The following is a 16,043-nucleotide window of genomic DNA, read 5'->3' on the forward strand; positions in this document are numbered from 1 at the left end:
TTAAATTTATCTTTTTTATGTGCAGGGGGTGACATTGACTGATCTTCAGGAAGCTGAAAAAACAATAGGAAGAAGTCGTTCTACCCGAACCAGAGAACAAGAAAATGAAGAAAAAGAAAAAGAGGAAAAAGAAAAACAGGATAAAGAGAAGCAAGAAGAAAAGAAAGAGTCAGAAACATCTAGAGAAGATGAATATAAACAAAAGTACTCCAGATCATATGATGAGGTAACAGAATACCAATGACACAGCGAGGTCAAGTGGTAGATAATAGTTCTTGTGACTCAAAACACAAAGAGATTTATATATCAACAAACTATATACAAAATATTCAATAAGATTTTAATTAGAAATCTGAATTATTTTGACATGATTAGAATTTTATTTTTCCACTTAAGTGAATTTAAGTGTTCTGTATGTTTTTAACTGTGTTTAATATTTCAGGTGTGTTTTAATATTAATATTTCACAGTTATATTTATAATATTTAATATTAATATTTCACAGACTTATCAGCGTTACAGATCAGTATCATCATCCAGTTCATCCACTCCATCCTCTTCACTTTCTACCATGAGCAGTTCACTCTACGCTTCAAGTCAACTGAACAGGCCAAATAGTCTTGTAGGTATAACTTCTGCTTACTCAAGAGGATTAACAAAAGAAAATGAAAGAGGTAAGAAGACCAAATTTTGAAAACACTTAGTTTCCTTCAAATAATCCTTTAAATTGATTTTCCCTAATTAATATTTCAACAGAAAAGAAACAACAATCTAAACTGGGAGTCATTCTGCCTAAATGATATGATCTTTGAGAATGAGAAAAGTAGAAAATAAAAATAGAAAATTATATGACCTGGCATTGATATGTATATCTTTGTAAACTAAGGTGTCACAAAAATCTTTATGTCTACCAAGATAAAAAAGTCAGTATAGAAGAACTGGTGGGTGACTGTTTCTAGGAGCAGTTTATTAGTGCTTTAAGTTATTTCTTACCTATTATGTAGATCATATCTTTTAAATGTTTTTCGTGAAATTGTTTTAAACTAAAATCACTTACCACATGTAATGTCCTTGCTAAAGCAAATTGCTCATTTCTTGAGAAATAGATTTTTTTTTTTCAGCTAGATTGGCATACTCACACTCACTGTTAACATTTCCTATTATTTCTTATAAACTTTCTATTTAAATTCTAATTCTGCCTTAAGACAGAGATGGCTACTAAATAAAATTACTTCTAATTATAGGCATTTTATGTTTTAAAAGCAAAATCTCATAATATTAGTCATGATAATAGCAGTAATTATGTAGGCTAAACTTCAGAAAATTAAGTTTTTCCTAATTTCCAACTGGCTTTTCTTTTGTTGGTCATTGAGTTTCTTTGGTGCTACACTAAGTTGAGATGCCCACATAATTTTTATAAGAATTTTGATCCAACGTTTAAAATTAGGGACATTCGCATAAAAGTTCAGATTTCCATCTCTGTTGAATAACTAGAACATTTGGCATCACTGGTTCTGAATTCTCAATGTCATCAGTTGGCTGGAGCCAAGTAGTAGTGGCCCCCACCCCCTTGTAATAGTGCCCCCCGACCCACATTACACATTATATTACTTAGACTGCCACTGTAGGCATCGGAGTTGGAGATCTTTGCTCTAAACTGATTCCAAAAATAACTTTAAAAACCTCTGTTAGTACTGTAATTTTGAGATGTCTTTTTTGCTGTGACTCTTTGCTAATGACGCAGGGAGCCTTTAAAACATCATTTTAACGTTACTTTGATCTATATATGTACTTTTTAAAGCATATTCAAAAGCCCTAATATTCTTTTAGTATATGTATATGTCTGAAGCCATTTTAACTGTCCCAGGAAGGAAATAATTTTAGGACTAGCTTTTTTTTTTTTACACGTTGATTTGCTTTTAATGAAAGAAAAATAATTTTTCCAAAAAAAAAAGAAAAAAGAATATACTGCTAAATGCTATCTAATAGAAATGAAATGAATACTGTATGTATTCTGTTGAATGAGGACTGGGAATAGTAGAAGCAGAAACTGATTAATTTATATGATGCCAACTAGCTATTCCATCATTAAGGAGTGTGTGTTTGTTTATTTTTTTGAAGTGTTAACTTTGGGTATAATAACTACCTCCCTATCAGGCATTAGTAAGTGGAGCCCCATTCTCTTGTTAGTATTCAATTATTTTCTGTTCAACAAATATTATTAAATGCTTCTTTTGAGCAAAACCTTTGTTTTAGGCACTAGGAAAATGAAGTTAATTAAAATTAGTTCTGTCTTGATCCTCAAGAACGTATCTAGTGAGAGGTACAGATACATGTTTAAAACAAGTGGTACAGGAGCACTGAGAGGACAAAATTTAACAATCATTGGAGAGAATTTTAGAGGCTTCATAAAGGAGGTTGACTTAGAACTGTTTTCACATTTGCCTTGCAAAATACTGCCAAGGTACATTGCTGCCATGTGATGCACTGTAATCCTTAACAGAAGGAGAAAAGAGAGAAGAGGAAAAAGAAGGAGAAGATAAATCACAACCTAAATCAATCAGAGAACGACGGCGACCAAGAGAGAAAAGAAGATCTACAGGAGTTTCGTTTTGGACACAAGATGTGAGAACCTATTAAAATAAAACTCCTTGATAGTATGCTTAATCTTTTCAAAAGTACACACTAATAATTTCTTACATTCCTCATATATATATGTGTGTGTGTGAGTGTATATATGTGTGTGTATATACATATACACACACACACATATATATGTATATACTCTTTAGATCATCACTATGTATGTTTTGAGCCACGTTACTAAATAAGAAAAGTTCTTCCTAAAGGATAGTTACCAGCTATTTAGATTTTTGGTATTACTTAAATGCTTGAGCTCTGTCCTGATTTTGTAATAAAAATAATGACTGCCGCTCAATATGCATATATTGATAATAATGCTCCCTTAGAGATTCTTGAAAGAAAGATGTTTTATATTTAATCCCATTTTCATGAATATGATTATAAGATATACATAACAGTTATTTCCATCTCAAGTGATGCGGGATAGAAGCAGTGCTTTACTTACCAAATTATAACAATTCTGTATAATTTCATTTTTTTTTCCTGTTCCTTAATTGTCTGCCTGGCATTGCTAGTCATACGCAGGAGGACAAGAGAGCTGTGGGGTAGCACTGTTAATGTGCAAGTTATACTTTTTTTTGAATAGCAGATAGTTTATTAGAAAGTACATGGTTTCAGTGGCAATAACAAATTCACTTGATCAGGAGATAATAATCAAATCAAAAAAGAATTGCTTGCTAATCATCAGAAAATCTGTGGCCATTAGGTCTATCATGTAGAAATCCAAAATCAGGGCCTGCCCAGTGGCTCAGGTGTTTGGAGCCCCGTGCTCCTAACGCCGAGGTCGCCAGTTCGATTCCCACATGGGCCAGTGAGCTGCACCCTCTACAGCTAAGGTTGTAAACAATGGCTGTCCCTGGAGCTGGGCTGCCATGAGCAGCCAGAGCAGCCAGAGGTTGGTGTGAGCTGCCACCGGTTGCCATGTGCTGCCATAAGCAGCTGGTAGCCAGCATGAGTGGCCAGCGGCCGGCGAGAGCTGCGATAAGCTGCTGTGAGTGACCGACCGACCGATGACTTGCAACCGACTGCCTCAGCCCGGGGGCAGCGCAAGGCTCATAATACCCGCATGGGCCAGGGAGCTGTGTCCTACACAACTAGACTGAGAAACAGCGGCTTGAACCATAGTGGCGGTGGGGGGTGGGTGGGTAGAGAAGGGGGCAGAATCCAAAATCATTCAGAAGCCAAATCTTAAAGAAGATACATCCTCTTATTAGTCCATTCCACATGAATGGGTCCATAGTACCTGAATCTGTAGAATTCTGTAGATCATCACCTTCTAACCAAATATGACCCGTTGGCACATAAGTATGGCTTTTAAAGATATCTGATAGACTGTTGATGAGGATTTTTGTCTCCTTCCAAACTAATTACTCTTTTACAAATATTTGATTTTGGATCACTCGGGCTTTTTGCAACCACAGTGTCACCTCTTTGGATACCGTAAAAATATCAACTTAAGATTTTCTGCAAAAACAGTATCTAGATTTTGAATTATAAGCTCCTTTGATGGTCCAGAACACATGACACCACCACCAACATATTCAAAAGCACAATGAGCTATGGCTGAATAGTATAGCTAACAAGTCAAAAGGTTTGTCCCAGAACAACACAAAGCATAGTTCTATGTAGACTCAGCCAACATTGGCCATAGGTCTGTTCTATAATACATACATTCAGTTTTTAGGGTAGTTGCATGGCTTCCATTAAAAAAAAACGTCTAAAGCATGTGTCAAAGCATATATGGGTAATCCGTAGTTTGACGATTCCTCCAGCACCAGAGATCTTGGGAAGACTCACCCAGGACTCAGGTGAGCCTTTCTCACCTGGGCCCCACAGAAGTCCCTATACTGTTTCATTGCAACGTATAACTACAGAACGGCACATAATTTGTTCGTCTTGTTTTGTTTTTCTTTTAACCTCTTGGGTTTTTTTCCTTTTTCTTTTTTTAATTTTTAATGCAGAAAAGTTCAACAGTACAAAACTAACAGAGAAGTATTATTGACCCTACCCCAGTTATCCATTATTTAAGCTAAATCCTCACCACTTCCCCAACTCCCATATTATTTTGAAGCAAATCTTAGACGTGTTTTATCTGTAAAAATTTCAGTATGTACTTATAGGAGATAAGCATTTTTTTAATTATTAAAATTTTATTTTTAAACAAGTAACCACAATACGTTGTCACATAATAAATTATCACAATACCATGATCACATTTATTGTTAAATAAATTAACACTAAATCCTTAATATTGAATATCCAGTCAGTTTTAATGTCCAGTTAATTCATGTATGCCATAAATGTTTTGTTGTTACAGTTTTATACTTTGCAGGTTTGATTAGGATCCAGGTAAGGACCATACATTATGATTAAATATTTCTTTCAAGTCTCTTTCAACCAGTGAGTTTCTCCCTCCATCCCATTTTTTTCTTATAATTATTTTCTAGTGAACTGGGCTCTCATATCCCTAAAACGTACTTTAACACAATCATGTAGTTTTTTTCTATTTCCTATCAATTGGTAGTTGCAGGTAGGTAATTGATCAGATTCTGGTTCAATATTCTTTTGACCAGGTATTTTTGCTCCTCCATTAGGAAGTATATGATGTGTGACTGATTTTAATTGACTGCTGGGTAACATTTTGATAACAGTAAAATAAAACCACAGTCTTAACACCCTAATGTAGTAACTTATCACTTAAAATTATCTTCTTATTAACTCATGTATTAGTTTCATAGTCAAAGCTGTATTTATGATAGTATAGTATTTCTTTTTCCCTGGTTTTATTCCGACCAGCTCTCCCTTCAAAACTCCACTTTCTGGAGTCATACACTTGACCAGCATTATAAGGATCTTTTCTGAGATCCATATTGGCAATACTTATCTTTTTAACTTGAGCCTGCATTGAATTGTGTTCTCACCAATCATCAAAGCACAGATCTCCTTTCCCCTTCATACCCACACATTTGAACCTATATCAGACAACATACAAAAAGAACGAACCAAGGGCTCCGTCAAAGAAAGGGTAGTGTGTATTAGGCAGCTTTTTGCTCTATTGTATTATTAGGTTCCTTTTTTTTTTTTTGTCTGTACTTTTCAGGACCTCTGAACCTCCCCCCCTTTTTTATTTCCAGTTCCTCTGTTCTCCCATAAAAGAAACTGCAATGCATAAAAACGATCAGTTCATGATGTGGAATTAATATATTAGTAAATAATGTAGCAGCAGCAGCATTGATTTCCTCTGTTACGAGCCTTGTGTTCACATATCATTTTTACTAGGTACCAAAATGGTAGCTCATATGGATTCTGTAATCCTTAGAACAATTGTGTAAAGTTTTTATCCTCATTTTTATGGATAAGGTTACTGTGGCTCAGAGAAATATAAAATAAATTTGCCCTAAGTCACATAGCTGAAAATAACTATACCATATGAAACTAGGATGGTCTAGTTTTAAAGCCTGTGGTATTTTTATAGTGAGCCTGGAGCCAGATATGTTTGAATGCAGGTTTCCCCTTTTTTCTTTTTTTGTTTTGGTTCTTTAAGGCTTCTTGAGATGTTCAAGGTCCTCTAATAGAATATAGGGATTCTAAGCTTTTAGCTTGCTGAGACTTTGATTTTCTATTTGGTGTGCTGCAAACTCCCAAGAAATTTTTAGATGGATTAACTATCTAAACATAATAAAGCTGTTGCATAAATCTTGCCAAGCTTATATAATCCAGCTTTTCTTGCTTATGATAATGACTTTACTATTTTTGTGGCCTTATTATAGTTGAGCAGCTAAATTGTGCGTATATTGACTATTAAAGTACATACATTATCATTACAATATAAAATGGAATATCTTCTTTTTCTTGCTAGTCCTCCAACTTTCTCATCCCCAATATGAAAGTTTTTCCTAAATCAGGTTGTTAGGTGGATGGTCTTTCTTCACCATGTGTGCTAACCTACTTCGATTGTGCCATGCAGACAAAATAGGCTTTCTCTAAATAGGGTAGACAAAATCCTATTTAAAAATCAGTTTTCCTTTTGATCTGTTTCCTGGTAGATTTTTCTCAAGGGCCATTTTATATTAGAAAAACCCTAAAGTATATAAATACTAAGTTTTGAAATTTAACTTTTCTAAAATAAATTAATCTATTTTAGAGTGATGAAAATGAACAAGAACAACAATCAGACACAGAAGAGGGATCTAATAAGAAGGAAACTCAGGTAAAAAGCTTTATTTTTTGCATTTAGAAGTATTTGTATTGTTTAAGGATTACTTTTTACTTGTCTTTATGTTTATTCATGCATGAGTTACTGCACAATATACCTGCATGCTGGATAGACTTATCAGTGGTTCTCTGGGATCAAGGGTGGAGGGACCAGAAAGGAGCGCAAAGAGTATTTTAGAGGCAATGGCCGTCATCTGCATCTTGATTATAGTGGTGGATATATACAACTGTCAAAACTCATCAAACTGTATACTGTAAGTGGATGTAGTTTATTGTATTAAATTAATCTTCAAAGTTGAAAAGAAATAAACAAAAAGAGAATAGTACCCTTGACCAAAAAAATGATCTGAAGGATATCCAAAAGTAGTAGATACGTTACCAGACCTAGATTTCAGTTTTGTAAATGGCAGAGTTATGTTCTGGAGGAGACAGTAGGCTTTTTAAATTTTCTTTACATTTGTTTAGAAATTTAGAGTCTCTAAAGGACTTTTGCATTCATTATCACAACTGATCTTTCCAATAGTCTTTTGAATAAGGATTTGTGTCTTTAATACTGACCAAGAAACTAAGACAAGTTTGAAATACTGAAGGTTGCATGGCTAACAAATGCTGAAAGTTTCTTCCTACTAGCTCCCACTGCCCCCATTTGCCTGTTGTTTGGCTGTGCAGAAAACTGAGATACTTGAAAGAGTTCTTTCATATGACAGAGCTGTACAGCATGATAGAGCTGTACAACATGAGTTCTAATCTTGTAAACTCAGCACTATCTAGCCTGAAATGACATTCTGGTTGTCTTCTTCATTTTGACTCAGAGTTCCTAAATAGAGCTGTTAAGATTTCCTTTAGTCATCAAGGATCTACATCTACAGTAATGTGAGAAATGACCAGAAGTTGGTTATCCGTGCTGTGGATATTACTTTTAGGACCAAGTTTTCCTAACCCAAATGGTACTTTTTATTTTATCTTTAGGTGACCAGGCAGACAGATTGAGAAATTAATTACTTCTAAGGGTAAATTATTTGCAGGACTAAAGCTCTGTCACTTTTAAACCCTTTGCCTGTCAGTTGTCAGCACTCCCTCCAGTTCACTTATGTCTCTTGTTCATAATACTCTATAAACTTGTCCATCATCTTTCTTTCCCAGTATCTGTGAATTCCCATCTTTCAAGGAAAAACAATGGTCAGGTAAACAAGAAGGAGGGAATTAGTACACCATCCCCAGCTGACACTTCTCACTGCCCTGTCAGGCACAGACCTCATGTCCCACAAAGCCAGGGTTGGAAGGAAAAGATATTCCAGTTTCCAAAATTGTGACTTTGAAACATATTGATATATGTTGTTTAAGTTTCACTGTTAAAATTATACATGAGATACATTAAGGTTGAGTAGAACATTTTTCTAAGAAAAATTTTCTTAGTTTCAGACAGTTTAAATAGTTTTTATTCATTTTAAATAGGGGGTGGTTTATTTCTTGCTTTGTGCCGGCATTCTTTGAATTGCAAGTAACAGAAAATACAACTCAAACTGGATTAAAAAAAGAGAATTTATTGTAGTCCACTTACATTAACCAAACCTCTTATGTCAGCTTCGTCCTCAGGCAGGTTTACCTCATAGGGCTGGGATTATGATAATTGGCTTAGGTCAGACAAGACATTTTGCTACTAATGTGGTCTGGGTACCATCTCACCTAAACCTAATGACTGCTACACCATGAGGAAAAGGAGGAAGTTCAGACATTAACCCGGTGGCTTCTACAGAAGACGGGGAAAGTGCTTCTACCCAACAAGGGTGCTGCTCTCTTTTGCAGATTTGTAGCATTAGCCTTTCCTTTTCTGTTAAAAAGTATGAGCAGTAAAATTCTTCTGTGCAGTTTCTGAAATAGTGTTATCATCACCTCAGAAGAGTGTTTGATAAACTCAGTAACACTTGTTATCAAACACACTTAGATTCTATAAACTCAGTAGTAGTTTTGTTATGGACTCTAAGTTAACCACATTGAAAGTGGTTTTCTGGCATGTACTTTTCAAAAAAGTAAATTGTCAGATGCCAAAAAGTTCTTCAAAATTCTGCACAGCATATGAAGTTCAAGCTGTCTGCCTTCAGGATATAAGTTAAAAGAAAGTTAATAAATTTTATCACAGAAAGCTTGAATTACTTACCAATATTGTTTATTATTTCAAAAATTGGACTTCTGTTGCTTGGGTTATGATTCCCTTTCATTAAAATATTGGATGGTAAAACTTAGTATGCAGAGGACATTAGTAATTAATCAAGAATTTAAGTATGACACTAAAGCAAGAAACCGTTAAGATTAACAGATTTTATTATTTAAACATAAAGCTAGACTGTAGCAGAAAAGACACCGTTACTAAAGTTGAGACACATTTTTGCTGAGTTAAAGTAAATAATCTTAGCCTTCTTTTATAACATTTAAAAGATTAATATTTATGCTGTATAAAAGACAATAAAAAATAAATGGGGGCATAATATATCAAATTTATAAATTTACAAATGATGAAATATTAATGGCCAATAAGCTTAAAATGCATTTAATCTCAATAATAACCAGACATAACAATACAAAAATAAAATTGACAAAGGTTAATAATGCCCAGATTTGGCATGATTCTTATTAAAATGGCATTTTCATGTAAGATTTTGGGGCTGAAATAAATTCATCCTTTCTGGAGATCAGTTTAACAATACATATCAGAAGCTTTCCAAAAAACGGCTCATGCCTTTTAGCTTAGCAATTTTCACTTCTAGAAATTTATTCCCAAAGAAATGACTGAAGAATATAAAAATAAATCCACAAGGTGTTCATAGCAGTATGGCTCTTAAAGCAAATTATCGAAAACACCCTAAATGTCTATTGGTAGGGAATAGATTAAATAAAATGTCTTTGCATAGATAGATATTTTACATGTTCACATAGATATGAGTACAAAAATGGTTAACAGCGGTTATCTAGGGGATTGGAGGGATTGGGAATTATAGAGGAACTTTTTATATTGTGCTTTTATATGAGCTTATGGTACTGTAATCAGAAAAATTAAAAGGGTATTTTTACCTTGGAAAAAAAATTGAAACATAAGGAGCAAGGACATTATGCTAAGTGAGAGAAGCTGGTCACACACACAAAAAAACACATACTGTTTGATTCCACTTATATGATGTATCTAAAGTATTCAAACTCATAGAAACAGTAGAGCTGTGGTTGCCCGGGGTTGGAGATAGGAGGATATCTGGAATTATTCAGTGGGTACAGAGTTTCAGTTTTGCAAGATGAAAAAATTCCAGAGGGTCGTTGGCCGGTTGGCTCAGGTGGTTAGAGCGTGGTTGCCAGTTCGATCCCCATGTGGGCCGCTGTGAGCTGCACCTTCCTTTAAAAACAAACGACAACAGAAAAAGTTCTAGAGATCTGTTGCATAACGTGAATATAGTTAGCACTGCTGAACTATATTCTTAAAAGTGGTTTAGGTGGTAAATTTTATGTCATGTGTTTCTTACCATAATTTAAAAATATTTTTTTAAAATGATGGCACCATGACTTTTAAAGAAAAAGAAATAGAATTTCAGTGATTTCTGTGATTGCTTAGAATTTTTATTTACTCTTGAATTTTAAATCAGTGAACCAGAGTGCAAACCTGAGGTGAAATGTGATATTTTTATTTGATGTGCACACATTTTATTTCATGCATAGATGTTTTCCTGAATTTGAATAACTTTTGTTTGTTTCTGCTCTTTTCTTTTGATATATAATTGGCATATAACATAATATTAGTTTCAAGTATACAAAATAACGATTTATTTGTATATGTTGAGAAATGATCACCATGATAAGTCTAGTTAACATCCATCACCATAGTTATTACAGTTTTTTCCTCGTGATGAAAACTTTCAAGATCTACTCTCTTAGTAGCTTATGAATTTGAATATCTTTTTTTTTTTGTAAGGAGGGTGTAGCTCACAGTGGCCGATGTGGGGATCGACCTGTCCACCTTGGTGTTATTAGCACCACGCTCTAACCAATTGAGTTAACCGGCCATTCCCTGAATTTGAATGTCTTGAGAATTAAAATTTAACTTCAAAATTGTTTATTGTTATAAAACTAAAGAATAAATCAATAAAATAAAGCATTAGATAAAAAAATAGTGAACAAGTACAAAATTAGTTTTGCAAAAGGAATTTAAATAGACTTTAGTAAGACATTTTTAGTGTGAATTAGACTTCAAACAGTCCCAAAGGAACCTAGTAATTTTACAGTGCAATCAAAGATAAGTATAATGGGAAAATACAAATATCTAAATTCAGGAATTTAACGCACCATTTGTGAACAGTTAGTTACCTTACAGAAAATTATTGATTCAGTGAGTGTTTCAATAGAAAGAGAAAGAACTAGAGGTGACCACCAAAACAAACCTACTTTGGCCCCCAAGAAGTTTATTTTTATCCTATTATTTCACCACTTAGATAAGAGCGTTATTGGAGCTTCAATATAGCATACCATTAGCTTAGGAAAATTAAAATTATCTTAATTTTCTGTCTCATGATTTCTAAACCTTGAAGGATGTATAGCTGGACTTCCAAGAAAGTAAATTTTAAACAAGATGTGTGTATGCTGTTGTGTATAAAATACCTTAGGTATTCATTTGTTTGTCTCATTTTATTGCCTCAAAAATAAAAAAAATAAAAGGAACAATAGTTGCTTTGAGATGTCACATAGTAAACTTGACTTTTCTTAAATGTGAATATGTTACTTTCTCCAGCTGAACGGGTATAGGTAGTGGATATGTATCTTAGTCTCTACTTTTTTTTTTCCTGATTAAAAAATAAGATATGGTGGCATTTGTAGGAATTCACAACATATGACCAGAAATTGCCAAATGTAATTGTATGGTATTGTGCTTATAAAAATATACAGTGATTCTGTGCTTTAGAACTTCTTTCTCAGAACAACCACATTAAAATTAAAACATACATAGTAAATAGATGTTAGTTTAATAGTGAGAAAACAATATTGATATTATGTTAAATATACTTGATTAATCAGTAAGTTACTTTAATGAAAGCATAAAAATTTAATATGCCTATGTTTGCTTTTCTCTTTTTTTCTAGACGGATTCCATTTCAAGGTATGTTTTACCTCTTTTTTTCCTGATCACTTTCTTGTTTTTATCATTTCTAAGACTATGTTGCTAGATATTTATGGATTTTAGAAGTTGATGAAATATTTTGTGTAATAAAAATCTATCAATGTTTAGATATCCTAGTCACTGTTATTAGCTTTCTTTGTCAAAGGATTCTAGTTCAGTAGTCACAGTAAGTCCCTTAAGAAAGACAATTTTTGTTAAATGTTTTTAGGAGTGATAAATTATCTTAAGTTGTCCTAAGCTTCCTAAGTTACTTCAGCGATGACTATCTCATTTTTAAAATCAGAGGCTGCTGAAACCCACCAGAAATGTATTTCATTAGGTGTTCAGAATCTTCTCTCATCTCTGCTTTAAATAAAAGAAAGCCAATGAAGACTCTTAAGAAGTGTCATCTAGCTCAAATTGTTGATCTTTTTAGAGAACTTCCATAATAGCCTTGAATCTAAACCTCCATTCTGTTTCTCTTACCCATAATTGTTAACCAGAGCCTTGTAAAACCAAGAACAAATTTTTGTATTCTGATAATTGTATTAAATTGAAATACAGAGGCAATAGCATTCATCAGATAATGTAACCCAAGTTCAGAACCAGATAAGAGAATTCTCGTTTACAAATGAGATGTGTTTTCCTTGTTTAGGACAAACCTATTGTCACTTTGGATAGACTATATAGTTACTTCATCAAATCAAAAGGTATTACTAATTTTAAAGCAAAATGATATATGACTGGAAAAAATGAAAAGTGCTATCAATTAAACCATAATACACTATCAATTGTAAGCCATGTTCTGATTTCACAGATGTTAATATTGAAAGAAAAATGTACAATTTAAAATTTTTGAAATAATTTGTCATGTGAAACTAGTTTTGACTTAAGATATAAAAATATTGAATCCCTTCCACAAATAATGGAAATTAGTAATATTAAAAATAATTTCCCGTTTATGATATATTGCAAAACTTGATTAGTTAACAGATGAGGGAGAAAGTTACCTACTATTTGGAACATAAAGTTAATATATACTAGGATGCATGTTAATGTAAGTTGCGAAAGCCTCTAATTGAGATTTTGACTGAAACTCGTCTTTTGAAGATACGAAACCAGTTCCACATCAGCTAGTGATCGGTATGATTCCTTGCTGGGTCGCTCTGGATCATACAGTTACTTAGAAGAAAGAAAACCTTACAGTAGCAGGCTAGAAAAGGATGACTCAACGGACTTTAAAAAGGTACCTGGGTTATTTAGTTATATTTAATTAAAAATAATCTGTTTATTCAGATACATTATGTTGAGATATTCCTAGAAACTCATAATGAAATCAGTATCTTGAAATAACTTACTTTAATTTTCAGTTTGGGTCAATTAATGGTAAGTAGAACATAAATTGTTTGTTTGTTTGTTTGTTTGTTTGTTTGTTTGTTTGTTTGTTTTAAAGGAAGGGGGAAAATTACCCAGTACTGTATTTCGCATTTAAATGTCACGGATCAGTACTTATACAGTGACTGAGCTATAAAGGGACATTGAGGTGAGAGAGAGAGAGAGAGAGAGGAAACGAACGCAGCAAGCACACACACACACTTTTCTTTATTTGTTAATAGAAAGCAGCCAAAGAATATGGCTTTTCCTAGGAGAATATAGTTTTCTCTCGGTAACTGAAAAACTTGTGGTAGCTCAACTGCTGTTAATGATTAAGGATGGAAGTAATTAAGAAATAAGTGGAAAGTCAGCAATATAGGATTCTTACTGTTATGATTCTTCATATTATGAGCGTGGAATAAACCTGATAAAGTTCGTTGGAGGGGGAAAAAGACTTGTGAAATTTGTACATGTCCCCAGGTATTTGACAGCTATTTCAGTTACTCACTTTCTTACAAGCCACATCAGCAAGAGAAGGAAGGTAGGGGATCATTTTACCTTAAGAATAAGATTCAGTCATTCATTCATTCAGTAAATAACTAAACACTGAACTGTGCTAAGTAGTGAGCTTCTGCTCCTGGGAGAGGGAGAGGGAGATACTGTCTCTGCTCTTACGGGCATCTTCCATGTAGTGGGAGAATCAGACAGTATCATACAATCACAGTAATGAATGTATAGTTTAAAAATTGAAACAATTATCCTCGAACAGTTTTATAAAGTGTATAACAAAGTTATATAAAGTTTTAGAAATTAATGAAACAATTTTATAAACATACGCAAAGGAAAGTGACAGGGCTTGAGGATGGATTTCCTAAGGAAGTGAAGTTTCAGCCAAGAACAGAAGGATAATTAGTAGTTAACTGGCAACAGTGGGACAAAGTATTGCAGAGGGAGTGAACTGCGAGCACATAGAGCTGATAGTGGAAAGGGTATATGATGCATTGAAGTAATTAAGTTTTCTTTATGGCTAATGAAACGGAGGGGTGATGCTATAGGATTGCAGCTAGGTGTGTGGGCTGGGACCAAGAACATAGTGCCTTACAGGCTACTTTAAGGATATCCTATATTGAGAACATTGGGAAGCCATTCATAGGTTTTTAATGTATGAGGGTAGGTGATAGAACGTTTGCCATATGAAAATCATTTTGAAAAGTTGACTCTTGCTGCTCTGTATAAAACAGATTAGATGGAGGTCAGGAGAACAATTCTAGTATTAGAATAGCCTAGATAAGAGATGATTATCACTATCTATGGTGGTAGTTGTAGAGATGAGGGAAAAAGATGTAGTAGATTCAGGTGTTATGAAAGTGTTCTAGAAATAGTTCATTTTCCTTTTAACGTTAGTAAAAATAATGTAAGTATAATGATAAATGCAACTTATACTCCATCGCATTGTCAGGAATTCATGAGGGAATGATAGGCAGAAAAGCTCAGAGACCACGAATAAGCAGCTGTCATTGCTCTGCACATACGTGGTCCCTCTTTATCATGTAGCTGAATTTTTTTAATGGAAACCGAAAAGTCAGATTATTCAGCAATGTCTTAAATTTTAAATACTAGAATTAGTGCTTAAGAGTTTATGTAGGACAAACATATCTGCATAACCAAAAATTTCTGCCTTGCAGCCACAAAGCATTAAAATGTATTTTAATGTATCATTTAATAGCTCATATGTTACATTAATCTTTCTATTTTAATATTGGGAAGTAAAAAGAAATCTTAAAATATTAGGAGAGCAGAAAAGTAATTGGTTCTCTCCTTGTTTTTATAGCTTTATGAACAAATTCTAGCTGAAAATGAAAAGCTGAAAGCACAGCTACATGATACAAATATGGAACTCACAGATCTTAAATTGCAGTTGGAAAAGGCCACTCAGGTTTGTAACTTTTTCTCTTTATTATTCTAAACATAATGGTTGTGATTTATTTTATCTAAAATACTGCATTGAAGTGTTCTCTAGTGTTAGCTCTAAACGTAAGTTTAGTTCCTGATAATAGCTTATTTATTAGTAAGAAGAAAACAAGATAATACAGTTTGCAGATAACTTCACGTACTTTTTTCTAAAATAAATTAAAAATATAGACATATAGCCTCATAATGGAAAGACAAAATATTTTTAAGCCTTTTTAACACCTATGTTGTGATACATTTGGGACTTAAGCGGTTATTTCTAGCATACCAAAGTATCAAGGTATTAAAAGCAATTACGCAGAATCTTCTTAGAGGTGTAACATTTCTTTGTTATCGTTTTTATTAGTATTTCCAGTTCAAAAAACAGTGATTTGATAATAATTCTGGAAGAAGGTAATTTTAGTCATAACTATTACCTTCTTTCTGTTGCAACAGCCTAGAGGAGACAATTTAGACAAGAAAACTGGGGTAGCCAAACAGAACTCACAGGCTTGCACATTGATCTAGGATGTATATGATCTAATTGTTGTTTCCCAAGCTCTTTTTCCATAGAACACCATTCTGGGAGACAGTAATAAGCACAGTGTCTCCTCATTTTCCTCCTGCCCCACTTTAAAAGAAAGAGCTTTGTGATCCAAGAAACATGGGGAAAACTGTATATTTTACATCGTGGAGGTTTTATAGGGTCTATTTATATGTTAAAGACT

General features: G+C 33.6%; 1 protein-coding gene and 1 pseudogene across 5 annotated transcripts in view; one reads left to right on the forward strand and one right to left on the reverse strand.

The window, feature by feature from the left end:
• The window catches only part of PPP1R12A (protein phosphatase 1 regulatory subunit 12A), a 137,243-nt gene that overhangs the window by 109,748 nt on the left and 11,452 nt on the right, over positions 1 to 16,043 (forward strand). For all 5 annotated transcript variants that reach the window (XM_074325370.1, XM_074325372.1, XM_074325374.1 and 2 more), the window contains 7 exons: positions 26 to 226; positions 505 to 673; positions 2,503 to 2,624; positions 6,787 to 6,852; positions 11,975 to 11,991; positions 13,102 to 13,237; positions 15,197 to 15,301. In XM_074325370.1, the coding sequence (XP_074181471.1) occupies positions 26 to 226; positions 505 to 673; positions 2,503 to 2,624; positions 6,787 to 6,852; positions 11,975 to 11,991; positions 13,102 to 13,237; positions 15,197 to 15,301 (816 nt within the window). The remainder of the gene's footprint in view (positions 1 to 25; positions 227 to 504; positions 674 to 2,502; positions 2,625 to 6,786; positions 6,853 to 11,974; positions 11,992 to 13,101; positions 13,238 to 15,196; positions 15,302 to 16,043) is intronic.
• Positions 3,320 to 4,259, reverse strand: LOC109457975 (mitochondrial inner membrane protease subunit 1; annotated as a pseudogene).

This window comes from Rhinolophus sinicus, linkage group LG02, assembly GCF_036562045.2.
Source record: "Rhinolophus sinicus isolate RSC01 linkage group LG02, ASM3656204v1, whole genome shotgun sequence".
NCBI lineage: Eukaryota > Metazoa > Chordata > Mammalia > Chiroptera > Rhinolophidae > Rhinolophus > Rhinolophus sinicus.